Here is a 19,939-nt window from a genome sequence, read left to right on the forward strand (position 1 = left end):
TGGGGAGGAGCCGTGAAGGGAAAGCAAAAGAAAGAAAGGAACAGAAGGAGAAGAGAGGCAAATACCAGGCACGGTCTGCCCATTAGCCAGATCCTGGCAAGAGGGGTTCTGGTCATTGTCACACCAGACCCAGAACCATTAAGCAGTTTCTTCCTCCCAGGGCAGAAAACAGGCTACCTGGTCTGTATCTCTTCAGTAACATTGCTGCCTGGAGGTGTCTACACTGAGTTTGCCTTGGGACTTGTGAGATAGTAAAGCAAGGATGTCAAGTACCAGATAGTTAACGTGTGCAGGCCAAAGTAAAGTATCAGATGGTTAATAGTTTTAAATTTTGCAGGCCAACCAACTCAATTCTAACCTTGTAACCTGGAAACAGCTCTTGTTAATGCAATCGAGTATGACTGTTCTCCAATAAAACTTTATGAACACGTAAGTTTGAATTTCATATAATTTCCCATCACAGAATACCATCCCTTTTGACTTTTTTTTTTGTGTGTGCCCTATTTAAAAAGCTCAAAACACTGTATGGCTGGTCACAGTTTGCCCATTGGCCTAATGAAGCAAGCAGTTGGGAAGGAGGTCCTGCTGCCCTGCGGGTCCCACGTGGTTACCTGAAGGACCACTCTTAGTGACTCCCCCAAGGACCACTTCCGGGTCTAATCAGAAGTGACCCGGAACTGCTTCAGTGGGCTACATGATGGTAGCCAGCCGCTCTGGCGGAGGCTTCCGAGTACGGAGCTCATACGGGTAAAGTCGTTTTCTGTTATTGTCAGGACTTTTCTGGTTTGAAAATGTCTGTTAGGAATCCTGACAGCACCTTTTCTTCCCCCAGGGTTCCAGAGCGGAAGTCGTCTAGAGCTTGCGCGTCTTCCCCCCTGGAGAAAGATTAAGCGGATCCTCTCTCCAGGGTCCAGCAGTCCTCTAGCCCCCAGAGGTGCTTCCATCCTGACGGTCATGGGCACAGAATTCAGAAGCTCCCAGGGAGGTGAGTGGTCTCCTTGGCCCTGCTCCGTTTTACAGGTGCAGAGCTGAGGCAACTATAGTGGGGTTGTCACGGCAGGAACTTGAGAAAAGGCTCATGGAGAAACAAGGATAATGGAGAAGCAGGAGGGGCTAGGTGTAGGTCACTAGACTATATTTCTAGCCTCTCCATTCCTCAACTCCTTTTTCTACCCACTACCATTCCCAACAGTAGGTCTTCCCCAATACTTCTTCACCCCTAGTTCCTGCACTGGGAACAGGGAGAACATTTATATGCATAGATTCTTTGCACCTTTCTTTCTGGTAATGATTGCACATCAACACTCAAGCATTGACCTTGCCATAGAGGAGGAAAGAAAGGTCTCCAAGAACATGTTGGAGTCCTCAATCAAAAGGTACAACCCTATTCCTATCCCTTGGTTCAGGGTATAAAGCTTATCTGGGTAGTGGATTTGAAGGGAAGGGCCCTTTTGGTTGTCTTCCACATTATCTTCTGCAATCCCACCAGTAGTGATTCATTCCTTTACACTTTTACCTTAGTCATCCTGAGATAAAAATGCCCTCCTCTTGACCTAGAGCCTCTGGAAGGAGATCTAAAAGGGGGTCCTCTTCCAAATTTTGGATTAACTGAACTGGGAAGGCATTTCTAGGATGGGAGTACCCATCCATAAAATGGATAGACTATTTCTTCTGGACCTGTTGAGAGACCATTTTCCTGGAGGTGAGGGAGAACAGGGGTGGAGATACGCTGTATGTGAGAGTTCTTGTGTATGGGAGATGGAGCAGCACCCACCCCTCTTCTCCTTTACCTCCTTGTTTGGTGCAGGCTCCCAGCAGGTTAACCACGTTCAGGTGGTGGCCAATGTGGGTCAAGATCTTGAGCTCAGTCATCAGAGCTTTGTACTCACTGGCTGTGGCCCCCTCTGTGTGAGAAGCAAGGAAGAGTTAGGGCAACAAGACAATGGGCTCCTTACGCCAGAGGCAGCATTCCTGCCTTCTGTGTTTGTCAATGGTGGACCAGAACTTCCCCACTACATTCTGCCCAAAGGCTAAGTCTCTGAACTGTTTTCATTACTCCCACCCTCCTGAGCCAACATCCTTTTGATTACAGTGAGGCCCAGGGCTGTGGTGGGGTTCGTCTCTGAACATTCCTTGGTGGACCTAGTGTGTTTAGCAATGTGCTGACTCAGAAACTGGGCACCTCATGAAAGTATCTTCCGAAGGCTTCTCTCATAGCAGAAACAGGTGCAGCGAGAACCCTCCAGGCAGGGGATGTATCCACACCTCCCTTCTTTTGTCTTACTCTCTCTTCAGGGGAGTCACAGAGGAGCACCAGGGGCCTGACAAGGGCAGGATGACTGCTTCTGTAAACATCTTTGCAATGTGTTATTTTCTCCCTATAACCTTTCATACTTGGAGTTCACAGGGTTATCTTGGGTTGTGGAGATACATAGCATTAGACTAATTTCATTCCCACTCAGAGATAAGCAACATCAGTCCAAGAATCAGTAGTCTAAAGGCTAAATTGCATTTTTTCTGTTTGCTATTATTTGTTAATTTCTAAGGAATTGAATATTTTAAAATTACTTTTAGAAATATAAAAGTAAAATAATGTTGTTATGAAATAGTCCAACAATATGAGTTGGAGTGAAAAGATATGGGGAAGCTCGGTGGTAGAGTAGAGCTTTGGGCCTTGGGTTTGATCCTCAGCACTAAAATAAAACAAACCCCCATAAGAGCAACAATAAAAAACTCCAAAGAACAAAGAAAACAAAAAAAATATAAGGAGTAAAACATCTAAAGTAAAAAGTGCAAGTCACTCCAGCCTACTTAGCTTCCTAAAGGTAGCTACTGCTGATAGTTTGGAGTTCAGATCTTTTTCTGTGCATTTAAATATACCCAAATGAAAGGCTATTTTTGGGGGGGAGTTACATAAATGGGATCATATATTTGTATATATTTAATTTTTCCTCCCCTTTTAATTGATTAACCATATTCCTCATTTAGACTGTCTAGAGGTTTTTGGTGTTAGAAATATTGCTGTAATAGAAAACCTATGTGTCATCTCTATACAGGTTTTTGCTACAAATAATGCTGTTATAGAAACTCTGTATTTATGAGTAAGTTTTTTTTTGTCAGAGTACTGAAAGTGGTGTGTGCACTGAACATTGTGGTAGATACTGACATGGTATTACATAAGCACAAATAATTTTTTAATAATAACCAGATAAACTCCAGAAGCCTCCCAGTGGGGTAGGGGTTGGCTCACAGTAGGTGCTCAACAAATATTTTTGGATAAATTAATAACATGATTATTCTTCTCATTTCAGACATGGTTGTAAGGCCCAAATAGGTTAAGATTTTATTCGGGGACAGTTTGAAAGAGCTTTTGATTAATGGCCTTTGTTTGACATTCTGCTTTTTCTGTTTTTCCCCCAAAAATATGGCCAACCAATTAAGCAAGAAAGCTGAATAAAAAAAAATTTAAGAAATTTGATAGGGTGGGTGATTTGGAAATGTTTTTCAATCAATGCCAATAGCCCTCCCCCCCCCCAAAAAAAAGGAGAAAAAAGATACGTATCTATAAAGGTCACACACAGGATTTATGTATGGCATAGAATAGATTTTCTGAGCCTTTAAAAGAGATCTCAAGTCAGAATCTTCTCCCTTCCAATTGATCAGTCCTGAGAATTTGCATTTCTGATACATTGATAGGAGATATGACATAGCTATCCAAGACCATACTTTGAGAATAGCTGCTCAGATGGTTCCATTTCTAGGTAGGTCCACAAGTCTGATCTTGGATGTATGACATAATAGAGTGAACATTAGACATGCCTCCTAGACATGATGTGAGAAAGTAAGCAGGGAAATGGGACTGGGGATCATTTGAAGAATTTGGGAGCATGGACCAGTTCCAGGAGGCCAGGTCTCTGTGTGAGGGAAAGAGCAATTCAGTCAAAGCTGGTACAGACCTTATTGAGCCTACCCTAAGGGTTATGCTGCCTTGCAGAGGCTGTCCAATCTTTTTGGACCACATTGCCTCATCTACCAACTGGGAATAATAATAGCTACCTTAGAATATTGTCGAGAGAAAATAAGAAAAATAGGAATTTTGTATGATTCAGCCTAACACAGTGTATAGTCTGTTACTTTCTCACATAGAAGACACATTGATGCAACTGGGATCAACTGGGATTCAGCAACTGGGATTGGGGGAGCATCCTGGCATTGAGTAGTCTCACAGAAATCTGGGTAGTCTACCCTGAACAAAAGTCCTGATTGTGGATACGAAACTCCTTCACAGTCTACTTTCAGATTAGAGTTGGCAGATTCTCTATAGAAACACTTTTTGGGGGATGCACATAATAATGTGTTCACATATGGGAAAAGCATGATAATTTGATACATGTATACAATGTGTAATGATCAAATTGGGGTAATTAGCATTTCTGTCTCCTTAAACAGTTGTGATTTCTTTGTGTTGGGGACCTATGAACCCCTCTCTTCTATTTCTTTATAAAATATATAATAGATTGTTGTAAACTATAATCACCCTTCTGTGGTGTAGAACACTGGAACTTATTCCTCCTATCAGTTTTGGTACCTGTTGTCCAAACTTGCTCTCTCCCTGCTTGGTAGTTTCATCACTTTTCCCCTGATGAGGACAGCCTACTGAGGTGGAAAAAATGTTTACATTGGTGCTTCTGACGTAATGGTAGCAGTGGTGGGTAAGGAGTAAGATCTTGAAAGTCTCCCTAAGCACTGAGCCCTCTCTCCTCAGGTTCATGCTGAGTACCTGCTTAGTTGGGTGCACCGCTTCTTGGGCCTCACATTCTCCTGGCAATATCTGGGAAACTTTGGAAAGCTACACACTGCCCAATTTTCAGACTGCCCAATTTTCAGTCCTGTCCTTTTTTTTTTTTTTTTTTTTTTCAGTTTTGGAATCTTGTATTTTTCAACACTGGAAAGATATACTTTGATTTAAAAAAAATTAAAGAGGAAATGTTTTTTGGTTAGGGCTTGACAGTATAAATTAAAGTTCTGATCGGTTAAATTGTTCTAGCTTTCTAGTTTCACTTTACAGTTAGAGCAAGTTCAAGCTAAGCCTTTGGGATTTGTGATGTGCAGCTAAGTTTCCATTACAGTCATAGTGGATCATGTCAACACTTTGAACCTATGGTTACAATGGGCGTATGTCCCTATTAGTCTGGTCTGAAATGTGAGAAGAGAGAGACCTTAAGGTGACAGAGATCATTTTCCCATGGACAGTTCTGGATTGTTCCATTGACAAGGTTTATTCTGAGCTAGTGTGAGCCTAATCTAAAACTCCTTGTGGGTGGGAGGGAAGAATAGAAGTTTATTGGCTTAGACAAAGGGGAATGAAGAGAAGGGTGGGGGATGGAAATAGTAAAGATAGTAGAATGAATTGGACATACCTTTCCTGTATTCATACATGAATACATGACCAGCAAAACTCCACATATTATACAACCACAAGAATGGAATTCTAATAAGAATGAGTTATACTATGTGTATGAATAATATGTCAAATATACTCTACTGTCATGTATATCTAAAAAGAACAATTAAAATAAAAATTCAATTAAAAAAATAAAACTCCTTCAGAAAAGGGAGCTGTAGAAGAAAGTGATATGGCCAGAGTAGAAATAGTTTGTATTTATTCCTATATTCAACTTGTACCAAAGTTGGGGAATGTATAAAGACGATGGGTCAGACGAAAGCCAAAAGGCACACACACACATCACACACCTTTCAGCATCTTCACAGCCACAGTCCGGCAGGTGGGTGATTTCTTTATGCCAAATGCAGATGCTTGAACCACTTTCCCAAAAGCCCCTCTTCCAAGTGATTTGCCTACAATGAAAAGAAGATGTTGATTTCTTTGCCAAGCCAGCAAGGTGAGTTTAAGTCTTGTTCAGGAAGGAAGTGCTTTTTCCTATGTGTTCTGTGAGGCATGTAGCTTTGAATGGAATCTCAAATGAAGTAACCCTAAAGGAGACATAATAAGGAACTTGTTTCTGGGGTCTCTTCCTCTCTGTTCTTTCCTTTGCCTCTGAGGCTTCCGCATCCTACAAAGCCAGGGTAGGCATTTAGTGAAGGTAAGTAGTTTCCTTTTCATAGAGTCCTCCGATAGAGGAGACACTACCAAATTCTGGGTGGTCTCTTCCATTGTTAAATCACATCACCAAGAAGACTTCTCTTTGTTTAACCTAAGCACTGTTTCTTGTCACTTAAGGTCATTTCTTCTGTTTTCAGCAACAAAGGGAGACATCAAGAATGGTGGTTATAGCTATGGGCTATAATGATACTTTATAACTTAAAAAAATAAATACTAAGTCATTTTTCAGGCAGAATAATCCCTGGCAATTATTATATGATCATTACAAGAGCTCATGGTTCAGCACATGAACCCATCAACCCCTGATAGTAATTTGTTTCACTTCCAGAGAGATGGTTGCCAAATTCAGTAACCAAGCAAGATTTCTTTTGTGTGCACATTATTTCATGCTATAATGACTGCTGATATGCTTCTTTCCCCACCGTCGAATGAGCCAACTTGACTCAGATGGGCAAGGATGCTGTCTGAATCTTGCCTGTACTTCACCCAGTGTGAGGTGTAGAGCAGGTCCCCTGTGTAGATGTGCAGAATGGAGAGCAGAATTCAGAAATTCATGGGATGCCCAGGGCAAGCCTCATACCATCATAGGTAACTAGAGGAGCTGTAGAATGGAGACCAGGAGATTGCTGCACACACATACACACAGGTCTATATACACACATATATATACATTTATATATTTTTAAGTTTCTTGTAAGGTTTGTGATGAAGCTTTCCTGCTTCCTCCTTATATTAGAACCATAATGTCTTCATCTTGTCTTTGCTTAATATATTCTACTGCCCCACTTGAAGCAACCACTTAGGACATGGGAACGTTTCAGTTACCAGCATAATCACAAGTGCCTCCGTGTGTCTCCCTCTCTGCATCTGTCTCACAGGAACATGCTCTGCTTTAGGAGGGGAACAGTAGTGAAATGACATGTTTTTCCTGGGGTCAAATGAATACCATTCCTCCCAGAGCATGCAATGCGAGCAAAGATACAGTCTCTAGTTTTTTCTTCATGTAAAATTGTCCAAGAACGGGGACTCCTGTGTTAGAATAAAAAAGCATCCAATGGACCCTGAGAGTGCTGCACATGGAAATCATGCCTTCTCCAGATTGGTAAAAATTGGCATATTTCAGTTAGGGGTTTATTCTTGCTTTATTTAGGGTTTAAAAACAATGTTTTCCTTCCACAATGTGCCTTCCATCACCTAGTATGAAAAGTGTCCTGATCGGCTCACCATACATTCCTAAGACCCTTGCTTGTTCTGGGCACGTGGAATCCTTTCCTTTCTACAACTTCCGCCCCCACGCATTCCCTTCTCAGCCATCATAACACACTTTGTTTTAACAAGTGTTTGGGAGCTTTGCTTCTATCAGTGAGAATATACTGGTTCTCACTTGGCTTCTCTCAGTTTTTTCATTTATACTCTTGGAAGCTGATTGCTGCCTCATAAAACAGCATGAAGCTATTATGGACTCTTTAATCATCTGATATGTTGGAATTCTTCTGTGGACCCATGGTTCCAGTTTCAGGGAGCCCAGCCGCACTGGATTTGACCTTTCCTCATCCTTTTCCCTTGAAATTCTCCTTAGTGTGTTGCCTGGAATGCTACAAACTAGCTCAGAAATTAGGTCATTGTCATACTATGCAAGAATACTGAAATTTTCTCCAAGAATGTCCTGGACTATCCAGGACCTCTGGCCACTCTGGGGAGAGTACAGGGCAGCAAGAACTGGGCCCCTATCTGGCATTCAGGGAGGGCTGGTCTCACAAGATGCAGCACCAGCCCAGGAACTGTGTACTTGCCAAATTCCAGACTTCCCGTGTGGTTTCCCATATTAGGTAATTCTGCCTTTAAGTTATTTTCCAATAGAAAGATGTAATGTCAGACATTATCCTAAATTCTGTGATAAATTTAGAGGTGCTGAATTCTTTCCCAGGGTTAATGAGAAATCATGAAAAAAAGTGAGGGGGGGTGCAGATTATTTTTGTTCTTGGGTTTCAGGAATTTCAATGGTAGCAACACCTTTGACCCAAGTTCCAACCTAATTGTGTATTAGATACTGTAAATTCTGCCTTTCCTCTCCAGGCTGTTCATAGTGACCAACAGAGCAGGTACAACTGAAATCATCCCTTGGTCTCTATCTTTCTCTATAGTTTCAGCCCCATTGTAACTCTGCCCATCAAAGCAGCTTTTCTCTCCATTGATCTGGACATAATCTTGGTTACTTTCACTTGCCAGACATTACTTCAAATTACTTTCTGTCATTTATTTGGCTTACAAAACAAAGATGTCTTGGGCCTCCTTGCTCCCACGTTAATCAGAGGAACATTTCTCTAACCTTGCAGACATACTGTGCATTAAAAGACAGTTAGACTTGATAAGCTTTCTCTTACCCATTGAAGATAGTCAAATAGATACCAGCCAAATCATAGCATGTGGCAAATCCAGAAAGGAAAAGAATGATAAGAAAGATTTCAATAAGGAAAAATGCCTGGAATGGCATTATTGAGCCCCAGGAGAATTCTGGAAGAAGGGTTAACAATCTCCCTCAAGGCACTATGGATCACAGTGATACTAGGGAGGAATGAAGGGACAGGAGGGAAAACTCATGTGTCCTGTCCTTGAAGAAGCATGTTTGATTGTGACTAATAACTCTGGAAAGCAACGTGGCCTAAGAATGGCTCATGATTGTGGGAAAATGATCCCCACTTCCTCGCCAAGGTTACTGAGGGGCTGGGCTAGTTGCCACATAATTTAGACTTGCAAAAGGCACTCATCCAGTGTGCCACCTGCCCTTAAGTTAATTTAGTTCATTGCTTTTTTTTCCTCTGTCAATAGCCATTTCTGACTTTTCTCCTGTCTCATGCTTTTTCCCCAAATCAAACAGAACCTAACCTGATGGCTGTACTTTCTCAGCACAAGCAGAACATTTCAAGATCCTAGAGAAAAACAGGAAAAACCACTTTACTCCCCGTCTCTGTCCACCCCTGCCTCCAGAATAGCTTGGGGAGAGGGGTCAAGTTATTGGATTTGGAACACGGGCTCTTCACACTGAGAACGACAAACTCCAGGAACACTGAACCCACAATCTGTTTTCCTAGTTCCAACCACTAATGACTCTGGCATACACAGGAGTAAGTGGAAAACTTTCAGAAACCACAATCCAAACATTTTGGGTAGGAGCAATTGAGGTTCCAATTGTTTTGTAGCACCATGGGTTGGAGATTAATGTGCATTGTGACGTCTGAGTTGGAGGAACTTGGGGGTAAAGCTGAGGAAAAGCACATCTGCGTGCTGTTTACAGCATCTGCCCTACCTGGAAAACAAGTCTCTGCTCTTCAAAAGTGAAACTTAAATGATCCCCTAGGGCTTTCTTCTCTGTCTGGACATTCCCAACACTCCAGGAAACTCCAAGGTTATAATTTAGAAATTTGCACAGAGGAGTTTGGAGCCACATCCTTGAAAAGTACCAACTCTTTCACCTAATGTTTAATTTCACTGTTACTTGCCATGCTGAATTACATCTGGGACTCACATGACTAACTCCCCAGTAGTTTCTACCTAGGAGTGCTGGCGATTATAAGCTCCCATGATGAGAGCTCCTCTTTCACCCTTTGCTTTCACTTACCTATTTTTGCATCTGTCTCAATACCATCCCTTTGAGGGAGGAGACCTAAACACCTTTATATTCCCAAGGCTTAGACTAATGTCTGCCGCTCAGAGATGGGGTTTAATAAATGTTGATTGAACATAGAGGTGCTCCCTTGTCACCTTGTACTGTTGTCATAGGATTCCATTAGAAATTTTAACCTCTGTGTACATCTCCCATGTTAGTTTGTGGGCAGTGGGAGGGTAGAAAACTGGTCTTATTTATTTTTGCATCCCTCAAAGCACAATGTTTTGCATGAAGTAGGGGCTCAGATAGGTTCATGAGTCTGTTGAACAAGTATATTACCCAATTTAAGTCTCTCGCGGGCAAACTCCCACTTGCTGGCATCGTAGGGGAGCCGCTCACACTGCTCATCCAGGGGAACTTCATCTGGGTCCATTATAATTGATAGATAGTCAGTTTTTATTTGGGAAGATGACTGAAAAATAAGAAGACCTCAAAGTTACCAAGAAGAAAACAACTTGAAAAACCCCAGGTTTTAAATGGAAGATCCTCTGCTGCTTTGGGTTATTTGGTTGGAACTGTGTGGTCAGGTGCAGAGTGTCCCCAACCCCCACCTCAAGTGTCCATAAAACACTTGCTGTTCACATAGAGCATTTCTGCAGTACTAGCTCCACCATTCTATCTTGGACAAAATGCACTCAAATTCTCTAGTGACCTTATATGTCATGCTTGTTCTGAGACAATTATATGATAGTTTTTCTAAAAAATGCAAAGTATTATTATAAAGTCATTCCAAACAATGACTAAAAATAGCTTTCCATGGCCATTCTGTGCAAGCAGGAACATACATTACAGATGGGCCAGCAGTGTGATATACTGTGACTTTTCTGCATTTATAAGAACAACCAGAGTGGTAAGTACACTCAGGATCTGTGGGGCAGTAAAAGCACATCTCTTATGATGTGTTTAAACCTTTAGTAGTTTGAACTTCTTATTTGCTTCAGCTACTGGAAAAGATTATTCAGTCCGTTGGTGAGATTATAATAAGGCTAACCTTCGATAAGAAATAGAAGTTGAGTATTTCAAAGACCAATGAGTAAATATGATATAAGACTTAAACACAACCACATTCTAAGTTCATTTGGCTATTGGTAGGATGTCAAGTAACTAAGATAGGCATCTGCCATGAAGTGCTTGTTTTCTTGGTAATGCAAATCAAGCCAGAAAGTACCCTATATGTCAGACCATAGATAATTGTATTTACATTTAATGTCAGATTTATATCAATGGGTATATTTCCTGTTAATAGGAAATTTTGCAGAATTGATACCTGCATTTCTGTGGGCAGGATCTTGAGCAGGACAGAAAGGAAACAAGCTTTCCCATATAATTCTTGCCTAAAAGTTATATAAACTTCATTTAAATGAGGTTTGGGGCCCTGCTTTCCAGACTTTTCCCCAACTGGAATCTGATGGAGTGGAGAAGACAGCCTCTCCATACATACCATTTCACACCCACTACATTCTTTAGACCTTGCTCACACTGATCTGGGCCATCACAGCTCACCTAATCCATCACTTGCAGTCGTTTTCCTTCTAACAGAAATTATCATGAAAATGTGTGACAAATAGTTCAAGGCAGAAAGGTTTGCCTGGCCTTCATAAAGGGCAGGAATCAAAGATATAGAGCACATTTGTCACAAATTGCATTTGTCATTGGTGTTAGACTGTAAAGGTTTGTCAGTCTGTAAGCCTTTAGAACAGTATAAATTCTAGTACAGGGTGCTGGGTGCTCATGAGAGAAACTACTGGAGTAGCTTTTATGTCCAACACAGCCAAGGCCATGAAAAACAGTCCCCAGCCCTCAAAGAGCTTAGGATAGCTGAACGCTGGCATGGGGCATCTTGGGTTCACGCAGGAGCCATGGGGGAATTGGCAGTGATGTTGACAGGGGCTGAGAAATGGGCAACTGGAGACGGTGTTCCCATGTGGCAGTTATGGAATTTTATGGTTTTATCTCAATATGGCAGATGAGAGAAAACACCACACAGATGCTAAGCAAGGGCTTTGAGGGGAGCATGACAGTAAAATGTTAGTTGACAAATATTTATTCTTCCAATTGACAGTAACACTGAGCAGCCACTAGGTGCTTGGCATGAAGGCTGATGGCATGGGTTTGAGTCACAGCTCAACCTCTGAGCAGTCACATAACCTTGGGCAAGTTGCTTAACCTCTCTAAGCTTAGTTTCTTTATCTGCAAAATAGAGAAAATAATTGTACTTATCTCCCAGGATTGTGAATATCAAATGAAACAGTCCAAGTATAGTTGTTAGAATAGGATCCAGTTTATAGTAAGCATTAATAAATGTAAGTTATAATTTTAACCCTGACATATGCGGGGTGGGGATAATAAGATATAGTCTTTATTGTGGGAAATTGACACTGTGGTTAGAGAAACCACATGGAAATACTTTTGATGCTGTGTTCCTCTTTGCCTCCCACAAATTTTAGAGACATTCTGTTTTGGGGATAAAGATCTCTTGCTTCCCATCATCAACATTTCACAGAATTTTAGAAATAGAAGGAACCTCTGCAATTTGTTCTAAATTTACCATTCCAGTAGTATTTCCTCTGTCTTCCCTTATGCTGAATAATCAGACTGCTTCCCCAATCTGGGGAATAAGAAGGGGCAGGGCCAGCTGTTTTTCTGCTTCTTTCCTTCCAGCTTCAACCTTCAAAGTCTATTTCAAGCCTTGCTTACTCTGAAGTCTTTTCTCCCCCTCTCCTCCTTTGAACTCCAATAGCTTTGTACCTCTCTTACAGATTTGGCAAGCTTTGCCTTTGTTAGATGTATTTCCCTATATAATGTGTCTTGCCTTTCAAAACTATTGTGGGACCCTGTTTTCTTCTAAAGCAGTGGCCTTGTCATGTCTTGAAACCAATCACTATGACAAAAACCTGATGTTACACATTTACCAGTGAGGGTGGATTTCTAGCCTTGCCTCTCATATCAACACTATCAAGTGTGTCTTATGGGATTAAATATCAAGTCTAAGTCAAACAGGCTGTGTTCAAAACTAACCTCTAATTATAGTGACTCGAACCAGTTTCCTCTCTAAACCTCGGTTTCCTTTCTATACAATGGTAATAATATTTTGGAAAGGATTAACTGAGATGCTGCATAAACAACTTCCCACAAGATCTGGCACATTATTAAGGGTTAATCTCTAGAAATTATGGTGTTCTCCTTGACCCTTCTTGAGTCCTCTTCATTCTACCTCCTAAATATTTCTCAACTCTAATCATTTGGTTAGCCCTACCATCATTTCTTACTTTAATTGTTTACTATAAGTCTTTTCCTGGGTGCTTTTCTATCCACTCTTGCTCCTTTGGTCCATTCTCACTACAGCCAAAATAATCTTTCCAAATGTATATCTGTCACACTTACCATCCCTAACCTTCGCTTAACATCCTTCCCATCCCCAAGGCTTGACACAGCTATTAGAATACAGATGTGATTTCTTACTGTGACCTACAAGACCCTGCCTGGCCAGGCTTTGCCCGCCAGTCCTGGGCTTGCCAACTTACCCTGATATCTTGTGCTATTTGCTCTCACCTCTAAGGTCGTATGATCCTCCTATTAGTCTCGTTCTCATTGTGTTTCCCTCCCTTGCCTCAGCCTCAGACATGCTCACCCCTGTCTTCAACACTTTTCCCTCTATTATTTGCCTGACTGCCCCTCTTAGACATCTTTTGGTAAGTTTACTCTTTCAATTAACATAAGAGTTGCTGTTCGACAGTTGACTGTGTGGTTGATTCAAGTTAGTCTCCTCCCAGGTTGTACACTGAGGCATTTGCTCCTCCACTATCACCAGAGGGCATGGAACAGAGCCCAGCACTCTGCACCCAGTAGGCTGACAGTTAATATTTGAGGCATGAATGTTAATCTTCCCACTGAATTGTAGAGAAGCAGGTTATATTGCAGGCCTAATTGTGGAACTCTGATGTTCCGAGTTCCAGCTGGACACAATGTTATGGTGGGATCCAAATAGTATTGGAACTAAAGTGTTCTTATTTATCTATGATATTATGAGAGCCAAGTCAAGTCAAAGGTTTTTGTTTTTTTTTTTTTTTAAGCAGAGAGTGAGATGAAGACAATGAAGAATTCACAGAACCCATGCTAAATTTAACTTAAAGACTATTACAGGGCTGGAAGTATAGCTTAGTAGTAGAGCGTCTGCTTAGCATGTGCAAAGCCTTAGGATCAGTCCCCATCACCAAAAACAAACAAAACAAAACAAAAAAAGACTTGATTATAAGCTTTTTTAGATCAAAGACATCCTTTCTGTCCCTGAGAAATATTCATCTGTTCATTGTTTAGCCTTTCATTTGAACACCCCACTTTTTTGTCCAGAGACATTTTAATTATCTTGTTTTCAGTGTTCATCATAGGATGGAACTAGAGGCAGGGAAAGAAGAGAGTCCAGCATCGTGTAGTACTCGCTCTAGACAGCAGACCAGGCAGTTTAGAATATTACATAAAAGGATCAGAAAACTTCATCTGATATATTCTTACCCTTTTCAGCTTTCGGATAAAGAGAGTTAACAAGAGCCAGAAGAGGGTTGCAGCCACACAGGTACAAGTCAAAGTGATCAGCTCCAGATTAGACTTGTCTGAGGTTCCTGGAGAGAGAAAAATCACCAAGATGCTGCTAAAGAGTTGCATTCAAACTAAGCATTTTTGTGGCTTTGTTAAAGAGGCCAGTGCCCCTAAGTGGTTTATCCTAGCGAACGCAGTCTGCTGGTGCAGAATGAGTCTCAGAGACTAAGACATGTTCTAAGTCAGGCAGGGTACACAGTATTATTGTAATGAACTCATACATGAAAGACTTTCCGGAAATTCTGCTGTTGAGTTTGTAAACTTTTTAATCCCAGAGATAGCTAATTAAAAATCAGAGGAGAAATTAAAAATGGGAAAAAATTAAGGCAGAACAAAAGCCTATTAAAGTGCTAAATCTGGAATATGTTAAATCTCCCCAATGGGTTTTAGAGGAAATTCTAAAGAAAATGAAAAAAAAAAATGACATAAAAGAGCTCCTTTGGGACTCACAAAATTCTTCAAAGTAGATTTAAAAAATAAAAATAAAGCTCAAGGACTGTCACAATTGCCTGCTTGCTCCTTTTGGAATAGCCAGTCCAAACCACCGACAGTCCTGCTCCCTGCAGTTGGAGCTCCATTTCAGTCCTCATCAGTAGCTGGCTTGCATGGGCTAAGGTGAGAAGAGGTGATTGCGGGATCCTTCCCAGTCATCTCATTTCCCAACCTTACAGAGATCAAGAGTTGAGCATGATTTCTTCAAGACAAAAAAGAGAAGATGCACAGTCTTCAAGTGATGCCTCCAGGGTTGGTAAAGGAATGACAAAGCCCTGGTAGGCCACAATAGTAGCTCCCTAGGAATTGATTCCAGTGGATAGTTTCCCAGGAATTCCAAAATAATGCCATTATCTTTTAACTCATTAAAATGAGACAGATATTAAGGTAGGCCAGGAACAAGTGAAACTTCTTTTTAGAAGTGATGATGTGGATGATGATGATATTATATGCCAAGCACTCAAAACCACCCTGTGAAGTAAATGGTAGTAACGTGTCAATTTCATAATTGCTTCATTTTGTAGGTCCAAACTTCAATTCAACAAAGATGTATTAAGTCTTGCTAAAGCAAGGGTAGGTGCCACAGGAAATAGGAAAATGAGTAAGGAAGAGTTGTCACTTCCAAGAAGCCCATTCACACCTATCCAGGAGACTTAAGGCAAATATAAAGAAATGTGATTTTTAAAAGCTTCAGAGGTTCAGGAAGCTAATGTTTTCTGTAAAAAGTGACATTTGAAATGGTTTTTGATCTGCAGAGATGAAGGCCGGATAGGAAACAGGAATGGCATAAGACCCAGACCTGGGAAATGACAGGGCAGTATGATACAGGTCACAGAACAGGACCAAAGCATAGAGGACTGCGTATTGCACGATGTTTGAACTAAATGTTGCAGACATTTGGAGTCATTGAAGGTTTCTTGTCCTGCATCATAGCAAATACATATGCTGGAATCCTGCAGATAGCAAAACAATAATATCGAGTGCCTACTGTTCTAGGGACTCTTCTAAGCAGCATCCACTCACCAACACACCAGTCCCATAAACTAGATTATTCCCATTTTATGAATGAGGACATTGAAACACAGCCATATTAAACCTTTTCTCCAAAGTCACACAGCCGGAAAATAGCAGGGTTGTGATTTTAACCTAGATTATCTGATTCTGCATGCTTAACCACCATGACTCTAAGGGTGTGCCACTTCCTCCTCCTCTCTTATCTTTTTGGCCTTTATAAGCGCATATTAATCACTTCCTATAGGCTGCATTCCCTGCCACAAAGTGTCTTTTAGTCTAGAGGGGAAATTGGCATTTTCTTTCCACCTAGTCCATCACAGAGTCCTGCCCATTCTATTTCCACAGCTCTTGAGTTTGTCACCTCCTCTTCTCTCCATTGTCACTGCCTAAAAATAAGGCCTTAACGGTTCTCATCTGGGCCACTGTGATAGTTTCCCACCTAGTCTTGACTGCCTGCTGTGTCTTCTCACCTCTGCAGCCAGAGTGGTAGTCCCATATCACAAATTCAGTCCTGTTACTCCTCTGTATTAGTTCCAGCATTTGCTCTCTATCACCACCAAGATAGAAATCCAAATCCTGGACTGAAGGTCTGGCTCAGTGGCAGAGTTCTTGCCCAGCATGCATGAGGAGCACCACAATTAAAAATAAACAAAGACAAAACCAAAACCTGAACTCCAAATGCTTGTTATTTATTCAGTGTTGGCTCTCTTTGGTTTCACCTCCTGCTGCTGCCCTCCCACTTGCTCCAGTCGCATCAAAATACTTACCACTTTTTGGGGGGAGGTGTTGTATAGGGGGCTGAACTTAGGGACACTTGATCACTGAGCCACATCAGCAGCCCTATTTTGTATTTTATTTAGAGACAGGGTCTCACTGAATTGTTTAGCACCTCACTTTTGCTGAGGCTGGCTTTGAACTCCTGATCCTCCTACCTCAGCCTCTTGAGCCATTGGGATTATAGGTGTGGGCCATGTGCCTGGCTTACTTATCACTTTTTAAATACACCATGCTGGGCATGGTAGCACATGCCTGTAATCTCAGCAGCTTGGGAGGCTGAGGCAGGAGGATTGCAACTTCAAAACCAGATTCAACAATTTAGCAAGGTTCCTGAGCAATTTAGTGAGACCCTGGTATCAAAATAAAAAAGGAACTCAGTGGTTAAACATCCCTGGGTTCAATCCCCAGTACCTAAATAAATAAATAAATGCACTAGCTCTTCTGGACCTCCATACTTTGGGTTCACTGTTTTTCTCCTGGCTTTCAGACTGAGGCCATATCTTTTTCATCTTATTCACACCACTCCTCACATGAATGCATAAATTATTGTTTTGCTTTTTCTGTCCAAACAGTTTTGTGAAGCTTCCAGGGAATTCAGGATCAAATCCCTAATCTGCCAGGCATGGTGATGCACACCTGTAAGCCCAGCAACTCTGGGGGCTGAAGCAGGAGAATTGCAGTTCAAAACCAGCCTCAGCAACTTATTGAGACCCTAAGCAACTTAGTGAGACCCTGTTTCAACATAGAAAAAAAAAAAGGACTGAGGATGTGGTTCATTTGTTAAGTGCCCCTGGGTTCAATTCCTGGTACCAAAAACAACACCAAAATAACGACGACAACAACAAAAAATCCCTGTTCCCACATATTAAAATTCGGTAAGGATGTGGCTCACTACTTAACTCCCAGATTTGTTCCAGGTGTGGTTGGAGCTCACCGTCTAGTGTTCAGATCAGCTGATGAGCATGCTCAGAGTTCTCAGTGAAACAACAGAATGTAGGATCATGGTTCTCTTGTTTGTTGCTCAATCCCCAGTTTTTGGAGGAATGTCTGGCAAATAGGTGACAGCCTGAAGAGTGTCAAGTGAATTCATGAATTTGGCTTCATTTGTCTCTTTGTCAACTTGTGGTTAGGTTTCCCTGAACCTCATGAGATTGAGAACAACTTCCTTATAGAGGTTTCAAAGTAAGGTAAGCTTTTCTCTCACTGTGCATCCTGATGATGGGAATATTGTAAACTCATGGGTGTGGATTTCTTCTATAGTGTAAGGCCTAATGCTGCCTTGCTTTATGTACACACACACACACACACACACACACACACACACACGTGCACACACCCTTGCTTTTGCTGCAAATAATAAGTTTTATGGAATTTGATTCAGATCTGCTCAAGGCATGGCACAGTGGCTTTTGGCTGTCACAAATGCTGATAGCATCTTGAGGCTTGGTACTGTCTGCACAGAACTTCTGCAGATGCTTCCCGCATGGAATGTGTTGTGAGAGGCCCCCTCTGGTTGTGGGAACTTTCCCACTGCATTCCGTGGGGCAGGAAGCTGACCCCCAAAGTATAATTCCACAGTCCTTACTCAAGCAAAATTCCTGTCAGAAGGACTTGACTGTATTTTTGTGCAACCACACAGTTAAGGAATCAACTCTTTAAAACATCTTCAAGATGAACATTTATTAGGCCTATTATATTAATAATATTCAGTACTGCTTAATAAAAATAATAAAACAAAGAATTTTATGGTGTATGATGTAGCATCTGTGCTCTATCCTGTTTGATAGCTCTATCTCTATCCATTTGAAATGCCACCAGCAGGATATCATATGCTGCACAGGCTGATTTAAATAATAAGCCCTTAGGTGTTTTCTCTGCAGTCAAATGTCCATACACTGGCCTGACTACATCCAGCTTCACTTACCAGTGACAGCTGATGAGCTCAGTGCATGAAATAGCCCAGCTGTGCATGGCAGGGGAGAGGAGGCCAGCGGAAATGTGGGTGGGAGTTGATAATAATTAGGAGCCTGTACTGGGTCTCAGGGACATCGCTCCCATGTGATGTGTGTGAAAGGCCAGCTTCAAGACACAGTACAAGGCTATTTTTATTTGGGATACTTAGAAGAATGTGGCCAATTTGAAGAGTATATGGTCGTTGTGCCTTTTAGTACAGATTGCTGATACCATTGCACACCGTTCCATGTCAATCATTATCCCAGGCTTTATGCCATCCCTCCAGAAATAGGAAGTGCAGGTGCCACCCAGGGTCAGTTGAATTCTGAAGTGTGCTGTGCCTTGTTTAGAGTCTCTGCAGCGGCACAGTGACCTGAGACTTTCTGATGGTGATGGTGGCTTCTTGCACACATGGCCTGGGTTACATGGTCTGGCAACAGCACACAGCCCTGGCACTGTGTGGCACCAGACTGCTTGATTCCCAGGCAGCAGAGCTAGTTGGCTCCAGATGGTTTCCCAGGAGGCAAACCACCAGGGCACCTTGGCCCAGCACCTGCCTTGACTTAGGGATTAAGTACACATTTCATCAAGAATGGTTGAAAAGCTATCATGTGACCCTATGAGCAGCCATTTTGTAGATCAGGGACTCTGCATCAGTTTCCAGATCCTTAAAAAGCAGGGATAAGAGCCCCTATCTTATAGGCAGTTGTGTAAACCTAGTAGGCTTCCTCCCTTCTACTCCCCATCCTTTTTTTCTTTTTCTTTTTTTAGGAAGATACTAGATTTTTTTTTCCCCCTCATCCTTTTCTTTTTCTTTCTCTCTCTCTCTCTCTCTCTCTCTCTTTTTTTTTTTTTTCCCCTCCTTATCACTGTTTAGCTCCTCCGGGGCAAGATTTTTTTTCCCCCATCCAAACATACAACATGTATCCACAGTTTGGTTTTTCTTCCTAAAACTAATTAGATTTGACCCAAGTACCCATCATTTTCCGAAGACTGCTAAGCTACCACCGCCCCCTGTGAAATTTGCATGACACCACAGGGTGGTTTAGTTTTATTCTCTGGCTATGTTGTTATTTTAATTTGAGTACCTCCAGAAAAAATTGTGATTTTTTTTTGTTCATTTTGCATTTCCACAGCTGGCCCAGAGGAAGTCTCAGTAAAAACCTCTGTATGGATGAAAAGAAAATTGATTGGCTCATCTAGACCTGATTCTGACCAGCTTAAGCTAATCAAGAAGTGCCACCTCCTTCTGTCTAAAACCCAGTAACTAGTAGGTCAGTTAACTCTATCATGTGGTTTCTCTAAAGTTCTTGAAA

At 41.7% G+C, this 19,939-nt stretch overlaps 1 protein-coding gene and 1 long non-coding RNA gene across 2 annotated transcripts in view; one reads left to right on the forward strand and one right to left on the reverse strand.

Moving 5' to 3' along the window:
• The window catches only part of Flt1 (fms related receptor tyrosine kinase 1), a 168,558-nt gene that overhangs the window by 25,113 nt on the left and 123,506 nt on the right, over positions 1-19,939 (reverse strand). Inside the window, exons 17-20 of the mRNA XM_047554532.1 lie at positions 14,304-14,410; positions 10,071-10,203; positions 5,755-5,859; positions 1,791-1,904 (exon numbers count right to left, since the gene is read on the reverse strand). Of these exons, the coding sequence (XP_047410488.1) occupies positions 1,791-1,904; positions 5,755-5,859; positions 10,071-10,203; positions 14,304-14,410 (459 nt within the window). The remainder of the gene's footprint in view (positions 1-1,790; positions 1,905-5,754; positions 5,860-10,070; positions 10,204-14,303; positions 14,411-19,939) is intronic.
• On the forward strand, positions 347-19,887 carry LOC124985905 (uncharacterized). Its single transcript, XR_007108893.1, has 3 exons — positions 347-429; positions 833-985; positions 19,760-19,887. It is a non-coding gene; the product is annotated as an uncharacterized LOC124985905 (long non-coding RNA).

The sequence above is a fragment of the Sciurus carolinensis genome, chromosome 5 (genome assembly GCF_902686445.1).
Source record: "Sciurus carolinensis chromosome 5, mSciCar1.2, whole genome shotgun sequence".
Taxonomy (NCBI): domain Eukaryota; kingdom Metazoa; phylum Chordata; class Mammalia; order Rodentia; family Sciuridae; genus Sciurus; species Sciurus carolinensis.